Source organism: Crocodylus porosus, unplaced genomic scaffold (assembly GCF_001723895.1).
Source record: "Crocodylus porosus isolate Cpor-Errol unplaced genomic scaffold, CroPor_comp1, whole genome shotgun sequence".
Taxonomy (NCBI): Eukaryota; Metazoa; Chordata; order Crocodylia; family Crocodylidae; genus Crocodylus; species Crocodylus porosus.
Genome location: NW_017728931.1, coordinates 103,760,143 through 103,776,129, shown reverse-complemented (window position 1 = coordinate 103,776,129; position 15,987 = coordinate 103,760,143). Strand labels below are relative to the sequence as shown.

The 15,987-nt window shown below is 40.0% G+C and overlaps 1 protein-coding gene across 1 annotated transcript in view; it reads right to left on the bottom strand.

Moving 5' to 3' along the window:
- Positions 1 to 15,987, bottom strand: part of PTPRZ1 (protein tyrosine phosphatase, receptor type Z1) — a 165,868-nt gene that overhangs the window by 51,220 nt on the left and 98,661 nt on the right. The window contains exons 9-12 of the mRNA XM_019543956.1: positions 15,468 to 15,652; positions 14,554 to 14,680; positions 7,159 to 7,202; positions 167 to 3,746 (exon numbers count right to left, since the gene is read on the bottom strand). Coding sequence (XP_019399501.1) covers positions 167 to 3,746; positions 7,159 to 7,202; positions 14,554 to 14,680; positions 15,468 to 15,652 — 3,936 coding nt within the window. The remainder of the gene's footprint in view (positions 1 to 166; positions 3,747 to 7,158; positions 7,203 to 14,553; positions 14,681 to 15,467; positions 15,653 to 15,987) is intronic.

Below are 15,987 nucleotides of genomic sequence, written 5' to 3'. Positions count from 1 at the left end.
TCTTCCACCGTGTTTCCTTAATCAGGCCCATTGCCCTATTACATTCTCCTGTCACTGAAACATTCCTCCTGTTCTCATATTTTATGCTAAAATAATTTTTCATTCTCTGTGGCAAAAAAGTTGTCACAGGTGCACACATTATCCATTAGACTGATCCATAACTAACCTGCCTCAGAAACGTTGAATACTGGTGAGTGATCACTAGTTACAGATGGTGCTGATGACTGTGATGATCCAGGAGTTAATTCTGAGTTACCTGCTTCAACTGCCCCTTCAGAGTCTCTCTCATTAAGGTCAGGAAAACTGAAATCTGTCGAAGTCTCATTATCATTAAGGCTATCTGAAGTACCTTGACCAGAACCACTCTCTTCATCACTTGTAAAAACAGCCCAAGATTTAGATTCAGATGTGTTTTGTAATGGGATACTAACAGTCTGGATATGATTTTCCAATACTGTTGGATCGTTGTGCTTCTTAGGTATCTCACTTGCTGTCAATGTCAGTATTGATGTATAATTATGCTTGTCCATGGCATGATTTATCTGACTGTCTGATGCAGCTGGTGTAATTTTCTTTTCTTCTTCATATTTCTCAGAATGTGAATTTATAATGTGGTTATTCTGATCCTTTATATTGTTTACCTGTGTTTTCTGTTCATCTACTACCTTTTCCTGAATTTCTTTATGGGAAGTGCATGTGATACAATTACTTACAGGTAAGGCATAATCATATTCATCATAATCATCATCTACTACAGAAGACCACAAATTAGTATCAGAATTTGCACTGGGGGACAGCCCTGAGGATGTTTTAGAGGGAACCTGTAACTTGGTTGGGGTTAAATGGCCCTCACTGCTGGGAGAAACAGATGCAACAGAAAAATACGCATTGGGTAAAGGAAGGGTGTGATGAACAGACACACGAGAATCAGAAACAACTGCAGGTACATGAACAGAACCATTAACAACAGTAGCACTTGAAAAACTGGTAGCCTCACTTCTTTGAGAAACATCTGAAGAAATGTGGCTGCTTACAGAAGTAGCTATACTTGGTAATGAGTCAACTGTTAGGAAAGGAGTAGCCACTGCAGCATTTGCTACTTGTGGGGGAATGGCATTTGTGTTTTCTAAATTGGTTGACTGGAATGAAACACCACTACTATGCAATAAAGGAGGAACCAGCTGAATATCTTCACTGTTAAATAAATTGGATGAAACATGTTCCTCACTCACATAAGGAACAGTTAAACCTTGAAGTGATGCTGTGGGCTTACTAGAAGGGTGGGACAAATTATCAATTATTGACGGTGCAGATGTAGAATGCAACATGGTTTTATTTGTAGCAGAATCTGGTGCCATTGGATGCAATATTTGGTCAAATGTAGAACTAATTTTAAAAACTTGGGAGCTTTCAACCAATATTGGATCACTAGGCACAGTTGCAGCTGTTTTAAGCAGAGAGCCATCACCAGAAGATTGGAAGGAGTTTTGTAGAAATGCTTCATTATTTATTGCAGCTGAGGTCTCATAAATGTACTGTTGAGTTGAAGGAGACAACATTTTGCTAGAAGCAGGGGCAGAGAGAGCTTGATCTGAGATTGCACTAAGCATAGGTTTAAGCAAAGTGTCATCAAAGGCTGTAGGTGCAACATGCAAAGGCTGAACAGAAAAGTGATTTTCTGAAAATTTACTAATATCATGATCAAAACTCTTAGTAGTGGGAAAAGCAAGAGAGACTGGAAGGATTCCCTTTGTGCTAGAAACAGGAAGTGGGATTTCTTGCAAAGATGTATTCTGATTAATTATATCTTTGTTAAAAACTGATATAGGAAGTTCATGCATCACTTTACTTTCAGCATGGGAAGCCATTTCACTGAAAGAGTAGGAAAACTGCAGTTCTTTTTCATCTCCATATCTTATGTCACTTTTATGAAGTGTCTTATTAACATCACTAAACCCAGGTGTTGCATATGTAAATTCACCTATAGAATCAGATGAAGAAACTTTAAGTATGGCCAAAGCATCTGTATCAGGCAAAAGGGACTCACTACCAGAGTATGCTTCAGACCAATCCGTATCACTAGATAGAGAGCGTGTAGGCTGTAGCAAAGTATCAGCTTGTGATATTACAGAAGAAGGCTTATGCACCAGTACATTGTTATAGCTGCTAAATAAGGGACCTTGATGAAATACGCCAACAGAATCATGCACCAATTCTGGAGAGTCATAAGAAACAGTAAAGGTTTGGAGGTAGCCCATATTACTAGACAAAGCATAAGCAAGTTCAGACATTGTAGACAGTGCATGCATTTTTAAATCACTGCTGGATGGTTCAACTTGAGGAAATACGTGAGTTCTATTATGGCCAGATATCAATGTCTCTGAAGCAGCATGAGTGGTCTGATGTGACACCACATCAGAAAATTGAGAAAGGCTTGGCTGTATTAATGTATCACTTTCTGCCAATGTCAAAGAAGCATGCAGGGACAACTTATCACTTGCAACAGCTGGAGTACCGTGTGGAAACATTTGAGAAACTGTATACAGGTGGTGAAACATTCTACTACTGAAGGAAGCAGAGGAAAATGTAAGCAAAGGTACATCATCATAGGAAGACAGGGTAGGTTCAAATGACACATCAACACTGGGAAATACAGGTGTAGCATGCAAGGTCACATCACTACCTGGTGTAGCAGGGGCAGTGTTGAGCATCTGAGTGTCAAACAATAAAGGGGTGACTAGAGGAAACACTTCACTACTGTAGGAAGGTTGAAGAGGTATCTCACCATTATACACTGGTTGAGTTGTCTGAGAGAGTACCTCACTGGCAGCAGAAGAAGAACCATATTCTCCAGAGCTTGAAGAGACAGAATGAAGTGATAACTCAGTAGGGGAGAGAGCAAAAGTAGGATAATGTGGCAATTCTATATCCGCATCTGAAGTATCTTGTGACATGACTGGACCACTGGAATAGGGTACTGTAGCTGGCTTTAATCCCTCAATATAAGCATTGGTATAACTAGTTTGAAATAACTGCTTTCTATCCAATGGAACAACAGCTCTATCTGTCAAATCTGTAGCATTATGAAACCACAACTTTCCATCAACATCAGAAGGTGCATTATCTGCAAATTCTTCAGCTTCTGAGGGTGCTACAACTTCTGAAACATTCTGATTATAGCCTTGTGAATGAAAATCATGCATGCTTATATCTGGGCTTCCTGAGGGAAGGATGGCTTCCTGGGTTGTTTCCTCAGTAACAAACTGCATAGAAGTAGTGGTAAGAATGGAGCTCCAAGAATCATCTGAATCTTGATCAGGCTTGAAAACTGGTGATAAAAAATCTTCTTCACTGCTACCAGCAGCAGACATTGTTGTTGGTTCAGTGCCAGAAGAACTATATACATACTCTTCCTCAGTACCTTTGGTGGGGTCATTAACTTGAGGAGGCATTCTGGTTACAGTCTGACTTTCCAAAGAAGTATCTTCCTTTTCATCTGAAGTTTCAGTAATGGGCTGGGAAGTGGGATAAAAAAATGCTTTAAAAATATCCTTTCCATGTGATTCTTTGTGTTTTAAGTATCTGTTTGTTTTTGCTTCATTGGATTTTGTTCCCATTTTCTCTTGACTGTAGCTAGATGTAGTCACCTGGAATTCTTTCTTCCTTATTTGGTTTATAGCACTATCAGTACTAGGAATTACTGTGATGTCTTCATCCATTTCTGCTTCCTTCTCATCATCTTCTTCCTATGGGTGGAAAAATTTCAATGTAGTCAAAATCCACAAGGAACATTTATATAGATAAACAGGAAAATTCAGAACAAATAGTGTAATAATACTGTTTCCACAAATTAAAACAGAAGAAATTGCAGATATTATTTGAAATGGCCATGAGCCTTTGTGATTAAACTGTTATAGCTACAAAAACATGCATGTCATCTGTTACTTGAAACTAGGTGTTGCTCTTAATTTGTAAGACTGACAAAGAACCATAGATCATTTGACTTGCTTAAGTTTTGTGTTATTGCTATATTCATCTCTTTGGGACATAAAGAAACCTCTCATAGTATTTTGTATGATTTATCCAGAAAGCTCTATATAAGTATTTATTTCATATAGTAAAGATAAAAAAAACCAGAGGCCCAATACAACTGTCAGTAGGAGAATATTTTTATCTGGAAAATGTCTTGGAGATATGCATTAACATTCTGATATCAGTATAGCCCTCGCTGATGTTAAAAACAGAGGATGTTTTATCTATTTTGTCTTCAAATAGTTTAATTTTCATAGTAACTGAAGACAAGAGGTATGGACACTAAGGGTGCTTCCACACATGCAGGCACGTGTGCTTGCAGCTGCTCAAATAGAAGCAGTGCAAATTTGAGCTGGGACTTTTTGCCTCAGCACACGTACTTGGACATGCACTTTGTTGTGGAGCAAATTGTGCCACTTGGGGCAAAATAACCCTGCCTGGCTGTTCCTGGATCTGAAGCCAGGAGGAACTAGAACCTGGGGCCAGCACCTGGGCTGGTCCCAGCAGTATAAAAAGCTGTCCTGGCAAGCAGCTCAGGGCTACTCGCTTTCAGGAGCTTCTGGGGCCCAGTCAATTGATATCTGGGGACATTATCCCTTGTGCCAGGTTGACTGCTGCAGCAGCATCCCAAATCCGTTTTTAAAAATACTCCAAAATCCATGTTCTTCCACAAAAACAAAAGAGCACTCCACACACACACACACACACACACACACACACACACACACACAGAGATAGTGAGGGACTGATTAGTTGGGCAATGCTTTATTGGTATAGTTACAATGTAAAGCAATTTGGAAGCCAACCAGTCTCTCTATCATCATGATAATAAATTCTAAATAACTATATGTGTTGATGTGTGCTTTTGATTTTCTTCGCATATGATGGGTCTGTGATGGGGGGATGTGGTGTTTGCAGAAATGGGGTAGGAAGGGGTGTTGGGGGGAAGGTGTGTGTGTGGAGAGATGTGGTTGGTATGTGGGTAGGTGTGGGGCTGCTCAGGAGGGGTGGGTCCCCTGGTCCGCACAGGGTACAGCCCCCCACCCCAGCACATGGAATGAACCCCCTTGCAGGGCCACAGCCTTCCCTCACAAGGTCCCAGGTACCCTGCAGGGCCACAGCCCCCCCGCACAGGGTCCCAGGTACCCTGCAGGGCCACAGCCCCCCCCACACAGGTTCTCAGGTGCCCTGCAGGGCCACAGCCCCCTCTGCATAGGGCTCATAACTTAACTTCTGCAGCAGCAGTGGGAGTGGGGTGCTCTGAGCCTGCTGCTGCCAGCTGCCAGCTCTCAGGGACCATGTACCAAGCCCAGCCGGGTCCTGCTGGCCCTGGGGCTGCTTGTGCTGCCTGGCTGAGCTGGTCCAATGGCGGCAGGACCTGGATGGGCTCAGGCAGCATGAGCAACCCCAGGGCCAGCAGGACCCAGCTTGGCTCGGTGTGTAATTCCCACATGCCATGCCAGGTCCCAGCTCTTCCCTGCTGTGCCTGCAGGGAGGTAGCATGTGGTGGGACCCAGCCCAGCCCCATGAGGCTTGCTAGTCCGGCTTTGCACTGGAGTGGGTCACATGGCTCTGGGAGGTGCGGCTCCTGCGCGCGCCTCCTGAAGCCGTGCAACCCACTGTGGTGCAAAGCCAGACTAGCAAGCTACACTGGTCTGGGCCAGGTCCCTTTGTGTGCTGCCAGCTTCACTGTGGCTGTTTGGGCCACTCACCCCTGCAGCCCCGGGGACATCCCCCCCTGGCACTCCCAACATGCCCCTGACATCCCCCTGCCCCCCCACACCCATAAAGTCCCCCCACCCCCATTCCCTAACTCACCTTGGACAGTGCCAGGGGCAGAAGGAGCACCAAAGAGATGCTCTGGCCAAAACCAGAGAGTCTCTTCTGGAGGACTGAGTCCCATGCTAGCTCCAGGCACAGTCTGGAACTATGCCTTGCTCTGCTGTTCTCCGGAGCATTTTTTTTTAACCCCTGGATGGTCTAATTTTGTCCCCATGCTGCAAATTTGCAGCACAAGGAACATTTTTTCATTCCCACACGGCCTTTTGACCCATCTCAAAGGGTCTGAGACAGGGCAAGAGGCATGTGCACGCTTGTCTGGACATGCCCTAAAGGTCAATATGACCCTGAGACAGTTCAAACAGTTTCATAGTCAACATTAGTGATCTCACTAGCAAAAAGTTCTGTTACAGGTTTGCAAGCAATTATTTACTGAACAGTTGAAGCCACTTCTGAAAAAGATATACAGTAGGACTTTACATTTGGTTCCGAAAGTCAATTCTCTCAAGGCTGATGCCAGCATTTTTTATTCAGTCCTAACTCAGGTTAAATTTCAGCTGAAATTAACATTAAAATAACATGTTCTTGGTTACAGTATAAATTCCTAGCTAAACAGATTAAAAGAATATAAGTAAGTAGATGAATTGGTTGGCTAGGTTGGAAAGATGAATGACTTGGTTGGGGTTACTAGATGAAGTAGACAAGTTTCCATTTGTAGTTTTACAGAGAACTGGGCATTGGACACTTTGCATATATGGACCTATGACTGTCTGAAAGGGAGCTTTCTCTAATACAGACCTAAATAATCTGTATTGAAGAATAGGGCAATTCTATATTTAGAGGGAAGGAAGAAGCACTTCAGTTCAGAGGGATATTTTTAAGTGTAATTTTTTGAAGCTCCACAGGGTCCTGGAATGATTCCATCTGAGATAGTGGACAGAGTATATGTAAGTAGGTTAAAATATATAATAAATTAATTTTATCATGTGAATTTGCAATTATCACATTTATATGAAGCGTGCTCTGTAATATTTTCAAAACAAGCTTCTAAAAACTAATGTTGTAGCCATGGTGGTCCAGAAATTATATGAGAGGCAAGAACTGTTTAGGGTGATTTACTTTATTGGACCAACTATGTAGTTGGGCTAAAGTTAGATAAATGTTCCAATTCAAAATATTGTTTGTCAAGTCTCCTGTGAACTGAAACCTGATGAAGAATGTCTCATACTCAAACTTTAACTTTATCCTAGCAACATAGTAGGTCCAGTAAAAGATATGACTCTAAGCAATTCTTGCTTTTTAAAAAACTAATGAATGAACAAATGAAATAATTATGCTACATGATACCTCATATTCTTCTGTTTCCTTTAAGTCAGGGAAGAGGTCAATATCTACAAAACAAACAGATGTATTAAATTATACAACATTTTTAATGCACAGATTTATTGATTTTGAAAGGAAAAATTTCCTTTTCAAAGGGTATAAATTTTGTGATTACAGTAGATCAAAACTTCTTTATACTCCATAGAAATTTCTAATGGAGCTAAATTCCAATAAGCCCATTAGTCTTAGGTCTAGGAATATTTAGGGAATGCTATTTTGAGAAGCTACTAAGCTGCAAAAAAGAGTAACAAAAAAAGGAGCAACAATCAGCAAGCATGCACTTAGTTTCAGCATTTTCTGACTGGCCCAGGACAGATGCTACAGCACAACTTGGCTGCATGTTGGCAAGACACTGAGGATTAAATGATGTACCTGGGGCTAGCAGGCAGACAAGGGAAAAAGGACACACACTACCAGCTGAGAAGTGCTTTGGCTCTCTACTGCCATTGAAATTATACATATATTACTCTATAGTTGGTAGGCCAACATGAACACACCTGCTGAAGGAAAGGCTAAAGACAGCCAGGTACATCAGACTGGACTGAACAATTCCCTGCCATCTTTTCTTGGCACAATATATGCAAATGAAGAAAGGATGAACAAAGTGTGTCTGTGTTGCAGGGTAGTATGTGTAAGGTGGTATACAGCATAATCCACACCACTGTGGAGAACGTAATACATCTTGATGCACTTATGGGGGAAAAGTAAGACTGCCAGCTCATATATCTCCTGTGCTCAGGACTGAATACTAGATTTGGAACCACTTTACAGCTAATAGCTTGGTAGTTAAGAGTATTCAACTGGGAGCTGGAAGCCCTACCTCTGCCTCATTTGGAACTAGAACCTTAACCCAGGTCTTTCATATCCTAGGAGAATACTTTACCAGGCTAGTGTGTTTTAGGATGACTCTTTCATCCTGTTGAAGCTGCTTTGCTGTGTAGAAGTTATTAAATAAATGTTGATGCAACCATTTGAATGTGATACTCTCACACACCGTTAGATTATAGTTACTCTGTATTTGTCACTTCCTCTTTTGCTCTTTGACCTTTCCTGACAGCAGTCATTAGATTTTTCAAAGCAATGCATGAGAAACCTTCCAATCATTTGGAAAAAGCATTAGGTATCTTCCAAATACCAGCAAATACTTCTTATATTCAATGCCTTATTGAATCTTGCTGAGACTTCTGTCTCAACATCCTATTGCAATTATTTCACAGGTTAAGTAACAATACATGCCAGTGGCTAGGTCTGACTGAATTAAGAAATTCTAGTCTGAAAAAGTATTCTAAACATAGTATCCTATTTGTTGTTTCACACTGATTTCCATATTAAGCTTCTTGAGTATACAAATATAAAATTTCCCCCCACCACAACTGCTAGCCCTGCAAATCCAGCCTCAGATCGAAGAGTTAATTTGCATTCTTTTCAGATTGTATTTAGTGATTTTCCTGAATGATATTAAGGTTGGTATTCCACAATATATCATTGTGTAATATACCTTTTGTTCATTACATTAACAAGCTAAAACAAGCATATTGATAGATTGTATAATGTAAAAATTGAATGAATAATTCTGCATGAAATCATTTTATAATTAGCAACAATTTAATTACATACTTGACAGATTATATTAACAAAACATAGAAAAGTTATCTTACCTGTGTCTTTTAGAAGGCTAGAAGGAAAAGATGATGATGTTCCCTGGCTTCTCAATGGTTTACACTTACATTTGAAATAGCAATATGAAAATTCTTAATACTGCAAAATTTAATTACTTTAATGAAAAATATATAAGATTATTTTGCTATTGGGACTAATTTTGATTTGAACACATAAAACTAATGTTTTCTTTCTGATTTCAGGTCTATGTATGTTTCTAGAGTAACTACATTATCTTTTGAATATCTGGAGGAAAAAACAAATGTGATTTTACAGTTAAATTTTAATAGTATCTGTATGTTTTTTTCACTCTGATGAAAACTACAAGAGGTGTACTCTGGTTCCACCGAAGTAAAATTATGATTTCTTCCTTGTGTTTTAAATGGGAATTCCCTACAATACATATAATTAAAAAGATTCACTAAATCTCTGGGCACTGAAAACCTGTGTTTTTGTTTAGATATCAACAAAACAAATCTACTTGCCAGAACCACTTTAAATATTTCTTTATGCTGGTTTTGCCGGTCTTACCTCTAAGTTCAATAGCATACAATAAAAACTGCTTACTAAACCCCCTTTTACCAAACCCAACAGTAGAAACCATTTTTTTATCATTATGATGCAACAAATTGACAACACTATTACAGTGAACACCTTTTCTTAATAAACTTTTATCCTGATCATACAACTGCTTGTTGTAATGAGGTTGTAATGTATTAGTAATATGCTAATTTTCTCAAACAAGGGAAAGTCTCTTACATAGTTTAATGAAATATTTATTTTTTCTATAACTGCAAAAATTGGTTATTCAATAACTTACGTTTTAAAGTGATAAGAATAAATACACTGATTAGAAAGTTTTTAGAAATACTTCCATATAACAGATGCAGAAATAATAGTACAAAGACTAAAGGAAACTTTTTATAACTAAGATTCTCTTAGACTTCTAAGACATGAAAGAGGCACAAATGCAGCTAACAGCATCTAAAATGATCAACCTGACCCTATTTTTCCTTGAGCAGTAGCTAAATTTTTACAAAAAATTTCTTAATTCCTTCTGAACTTACATCTTAGGTGACTAGACTTGGATGAGTGCATATGACCAGAAGCAATCCAATATGACACTGAACTCTGCTGATCCAATTGCCTAGCCACCAATGAATCAAGCATGGCTGAGAGTATCCTATGGTCAAAGCTAGCTCACTAAGTATAAAGGATGCAAGGCCAAATGGAGTAGAGGTAAGAGGAAGTGTGACTCTAGCTCAGTGAAGAGGGCATTCCTTTTTAAAGGGGATGTCCTAGGTTCTGCCTTCTACAACCAGGGTTATTTCTGTTTTTGTTTTTAGCAAATGACAATCTAACGTAAATACATACACAATCCAGTGAGTGAGCCTAGTGATTATGACACGCATGTGGGTTAGAGTACGGACTTGGTTTCAGTCCCTACTGCCAGATTCGTTTATGCATCTTTCCTTAAGAAGTCACTGGACAATGGACACCTCCCTTCTGAAGCAGTACCTGTGCAACTGGCCTACAGGGACAACTACCTCTTGAGTGCTTTTTTTCTGGCCCCAAAGGCTCTTGTATTATTTTCCCAACCTAGTTTCAAGAGGAAGGGTAGAAAATGGAAACAGAACTTCGTTATTAGGGCACTCTCCTGGGAAGTAGGAAATATAGTTGAATACCCCTGAGTAAGATGAACCTAAAAATGAAGTCTCCTCCTCAGTTGGCAAATATTTTAACCATAAGGCTATTAGACAAAAGGTAGACATAACCAAGATTCTACACTGAAGTCAACGCTGATGTTTTTCAGTTAGATGTAGTGGTAAGATAACTTCTCTGTCAGCTAGATCCCAACAGGGCATATCTACTTGCATTGATTTAGAGTGCACTGGATCCCAACACTATCCAAATGCTTAAAACTGCCCATACCTTTGTCCCTCCAGAGGACAGAAGACCTAGGCATTAGGCCTGTGCAAAGTGGCTAGTATTCACTTCAGATTTGGATTCAGCTGATTTGGGGGACAGTGATTCGATTTGGTGATCAGAATCACTGTCCCAAATCAGTTTGACTGAATCTGATTCAGAGATTTGCCCGCCACCAAGTCGGCTGAATCTCTGAATTGGCCCCATCCCCCACCAGCTGCCCCAAATGGCATCAGCTCCTGGCTCTTTGAAAAGAAAAGCCTGGAACTCACCAGCTGCTGCCAGGCAGGGAAGCGATCACTGCTGCCCCATGCTGTGTGGTGGGGCTCTGTCACAAGCCCCCAATCTCCCGCCTGCTCTCCCAGTCCCAGCTCTCAGCTCTTAAAAAAAAAAGCCCCCATTCACCAGCTGCTGCTAGGCAGAGGGACAATTCCTACTGTCCCCCACTGCCCCATGCCATATGGGGGGCTCTTACATAACCCCCTAACCCCCACTCTCCCAGCCTCCCCCATGGCTGCCCCGCCCAGCCCAGCTCCCGGCTCTTAAAAAAAAAAAAGCCCCAAACTCATCAGCTCCTGCCAGGCAGGAAGGCAATCCCCACTACCCGCCACTGCCTCGTGCTGGATGGTGGGGGCTCTGCCATGAGTCCCCAGAAGGCCCAAGGCTGTTGCAGCATCCAATGAGTTCGGGCTTTTTTTTTTTTTTGAAGAGTCAGGAGCTGGGGTGGGCAGGGCAGCCATGGAGGGGGCTGGGAGAACAGGCGGGGGTCATGGGGCTGGTGACAGAGCCCCCCAGGCAGTGTGGGGCAGTGTGGATCACCCCCCTGCCTGGCAGCAGCTGGTGAGTAGTAGCTTTTTTTTAAACAAACAGGAGCTGGGGCTGGGCAGGGCTGGGACAGCAGGCGGGGGTCAGGGGGCACTCAGGGGGGCTGGGGGAGCAGATAGAGGATGGGGCCTGGTAAGGGTCAATCCCATGGTTCCCTCCCCGCTTCTCCAGCCTTCCCTCCACCACCCTCTACTTAATAGCACAGAGTCCAGGTCCAGCTCCCTACGGTAGCCAGTGGGGACTGCCCGAATCTCCCAAGCTCTCTGAATCTTTTCTGAATTGATTTGGAGAGCTTTGAATCAATTCGGACCATTTCATTGGTCTCCTGATTTGATTTGGATTTGGAGATTTGGCCATCGAATCAGGCTGAATCTCCTCCAAATTGAATCAGCACCCAAAGCTTTGCACAGCCCTACTAGGCATCATAGATGCAGAACAGGATTGCTTTCTTAAGCCTTAACATAAATTTGAGGGAAGCAGCCATCCAGTCTTAGTTGTTTTGGGTGAAAATAAGATCTGGGCCTAAAATATTTTTTAACATTTTAACTTCTAAGCATGTTCTTAAACCAACCTATTCTATAATTTTAGGATATTTTTCACCCAATAAATTATTCTCAGTTGCAGGCCACGATACACAATAAATGATATTGTAAGAATACACGTAAAAATACTTTAAGACCTTTAAATGAAACACTTAGATTTTCCACATTATCAACAGAAACAGCATTATAAGCCACCCTCCCCTTGGGGAAGCATTTAATATATACTTAATATCAATTATAAAGAAGTTACAAAGAACTGCTGTCAGTATGAGATGCTGTATAAGGAACAAGTGTTTCAGTGCTATATCTTGCTTTTTTATGATAAACTCCGGTTGACATGCTTATATAGAAAAATTCGAGGATACATGTTTAGGTTCACTTCCTGTGTCAGCTGAAGCATATACGTACCAATAAAGTATAGCAGAAGTACTTCAAAGCTTTCACAATTATAAAAAATATTATCTTAAAAAGTTAATAAATGTATTTAGATTATCATTCAGGAGCCACTTCCAAAAGCAAATAATTGAAATGTTCTTAAAGATGGGTAGGGCAGTTAGCTACACAATTTTCATTAATTTCAAAAATAGTTGTGTGGTTATATCTTCTAGCTGGTTTTGAAAATCTATCCAATATATTTTTATATGTATAGGTAAAGCACTTCAAGATTCTTTAGTTCTAAACAATATTAAAAAACAAACAGAAAAAAACTATAGGGTAAAATCTTGACTAGTCTCTTAAGATCTGTACGCACTGCAGCAGTTGTGGTGCATTCCAGCCACAATGACTTGAGCATACCACATGCATGCCCTGCCCAACCAGGCCCATGGTCTGTACACAGAGGGCATGTCTACACAAGTTGCTGACTGCACAGTAGCGGACTAATACCGCACAGCAGTGCATCACAGCATGGACAGTGCTAATACGCTACTACACAGCATTTTTAGGCTATTGTGCTGTAGCTTCAATTAAAAGACATTTGCCACCGCTATTGTGCAGTAACTCCAGTTACTGTGCATTTATTTAGTACTTGGTAATACAGGTACTAAATAAATGCACAGTAGCGATTGTGCAGTAGCATCTCCTGCAGACAAGCCCAGAAAGATGCTGGTGAGCCTGCTCTGAGGCTGAACCTGCTCTCAAACCCTCAGTCTCTGGTTTACATTACAGCAGCTAATGGTAGCTGCCATAGTAGTGTTCTGGGTTTGAAGCTGTGTCTTTAAAGCTTGTGTCTTTTAACCTCTAAACACCCCATATAACAATGTGTTATCTTATGCTTAGATATAATTACTTTCACACAATCCACATCATAAACAGAAACCAAAAGAGCTCATATAGGGTTCCTAGGCATATCGTGCTAACTTCACTGACTTTCTTGGAAGTACACAGATTCAGGTTTACATAATACATACTTTTACAAAAAGAATGAATATGATGATAAGCAAAACTGAGGTATGCTTGAACATACTGAAGACCATGATGGCCTGTTCTTATGACTAAGGCTACAATTGTGTCTAGGTAACTTTTAGTACATTTTTCAGCAGCTCTCCAAGAAGAAAATTAATATTTATAGGAAAGTTACATATCATACTTGCTCTGTGCCTAAAACAACTAAACTGAATGCACTCCTATAGTGGGAACACTACTTCCTTGGAATTGCATCAGGAGAGTCAGGTATTTTTTTTCATATTCGTTGTTGTTTCCATAGCTCCCATGAAAAAATTATAGCTTTACTTATGATCAGTCCACACGAAAGGCCCAAGCTGATGGCCATAAATGTAAAGGTTCTCTGTTGTGGTAGAAAATTACCAGTGATTAACTTACAAGCAGAAGAGTTAAATCTGGCTTTGAAATCAACAAGAGAATTGTTAGCATTTTTGATCATCATGATTCAACATTAAGAAGCAAGGGAATTCCACCACCCTGTGTTTTGAAATCAAACTCCAAGTGCTCATATGTAATAAAATTTCAAAATCAATTGAGATACATATTTTAAAATCGTATTATCTTTTTAATTTTTTGCTTTACATTTTTACTAAGTGTATTCAAGTTTGGAAGCAGAAGTATGCTGAAACCATAAATTAAAAAGTTTCAAACTGAAATAATTTCAAATATGATCTGAAATAATGTGCAACTCCTTCAGAATATTTTTAGAGCTAAAAAAACAACAATAAAAATTAACTTTACAGATGGTGTTATTTAAAGTTTAAAATGAATGGAGAATTACATACTCAATGATAGAAAATGAGTAACAAAAAGTCTCATTAACTAAATTTATGGTTAACACAAATGATTTTGAAATTTAATTTAATAGCATTTGGGTAGTTAAGCATTTCAACTGGTTTGCAAGCAAACTATTTCTCCTAATACATTTTATCAGAAAAAGAATTAGGTTCAAGAGAACACTTACCTGGACCATCTGGAGGAGTATCAACAATGACTTGGTCACTGTATTTTCCAAATAGACCATTAGAGCAAATAGCAACTATCTGAAGAACGTAACTTGTATTGGGCAGCAGATTATTTAGAATAGCTCCCTAAAAGAAAAGTAATGGTTAAGAATATAAATGGGAATTTCCAGCAAATTAAAAAAAGTTTGATTCCTAAAATCTTTTCCTAAAATTGTTGTTTTCTTACATGAACCAATGAGAAACAGTTCCAGTATATTCTAATATGTGACTTTTACATTTTGGTGAGAAAAACAGGCAAAAACCCCCTTTAAAACTAGATCCTGTGAAATGTCCTAATGGAGAATACTGAATAACTGGACAGAGCACATTTTTCTATGCTGAATACTAGTTATAGACTGCTTTTTTTTGTTCAGTGTATGGCTCTTCAAAGGGAGTGATTTTTTATATTGGTAAAGCACCATCAAATTACAAATCAATCAATATTCATAGTAGTCTCTCCGGTATAATTGTTCAGATACTGAATCTTTTATTATTTGCCTATGTATGTCATTCTATACATTACTGATCAATGGGGCAGGCTCTTCACTGTATGGAGAAAGAACCACATGATCAGTAAGATTGGAACCTGATAGCACAGCACTCTTTAGTTGGTTCGACAGAGAAAAAAGAACAGAAGTTTAAGGAAGCCATACTACCTCAGTGATGACAGCTCTCCCCCACACAGGTTGGGGTTTTTTTTAAATTTGTCTCCGAGGCTCCATAATCAAGGAGAGAAGTGGAGTTTCTCTGAGCAGCACCCAAACAAATTAATTTTCAATGAATAAGCTCTGTGACATCATTTAATCACCCAGCATAATTCTTTGTGAATGCTTCACTACCCACACTTTGTATGAAACTTGAAGAGGTTAGTTACCAAGTCTTGATACCCATCTGTCAGAAACTCATGCTTAGTTTGGTCTTCTCCATCCAATTGCTGATAAAAGACAGCAAATCTGTCAATCATGGTGTCATACACAACTCGAGGTCGATCCCAGGTAACAAGTAGGCTAGTATAGTTCTTTGGATCAGCTTGGACATTTTCTGGTTCTGAGCTGCAAACTTAAAATAATAACAATAGCAATAACAACAGCAACAACAGCAATAGCATCATTTTAATAAATAGCATCACTAATTCCAAGTACTGAAGGGCTAATTCACATCCCACAGAAGTCAGTACAAGTCCTAGAATTGCAGAATCATAGAAAAGCAGGATTGGAAGGGACCTCAGGAGGTCATCTAGTCCAACCCCCTGCTCAAAGCAGGACAATCCCCAACTAGATAGTTCCAGCCAGGGCTTTGTCAAGCCAGGCTTTAAAAACCTCCAAAGATGGAGAGTTCACCACCTCTCTAGGTAATCCATTCCAGTACTTTACTACCTTCTGAGTATGAAAGTC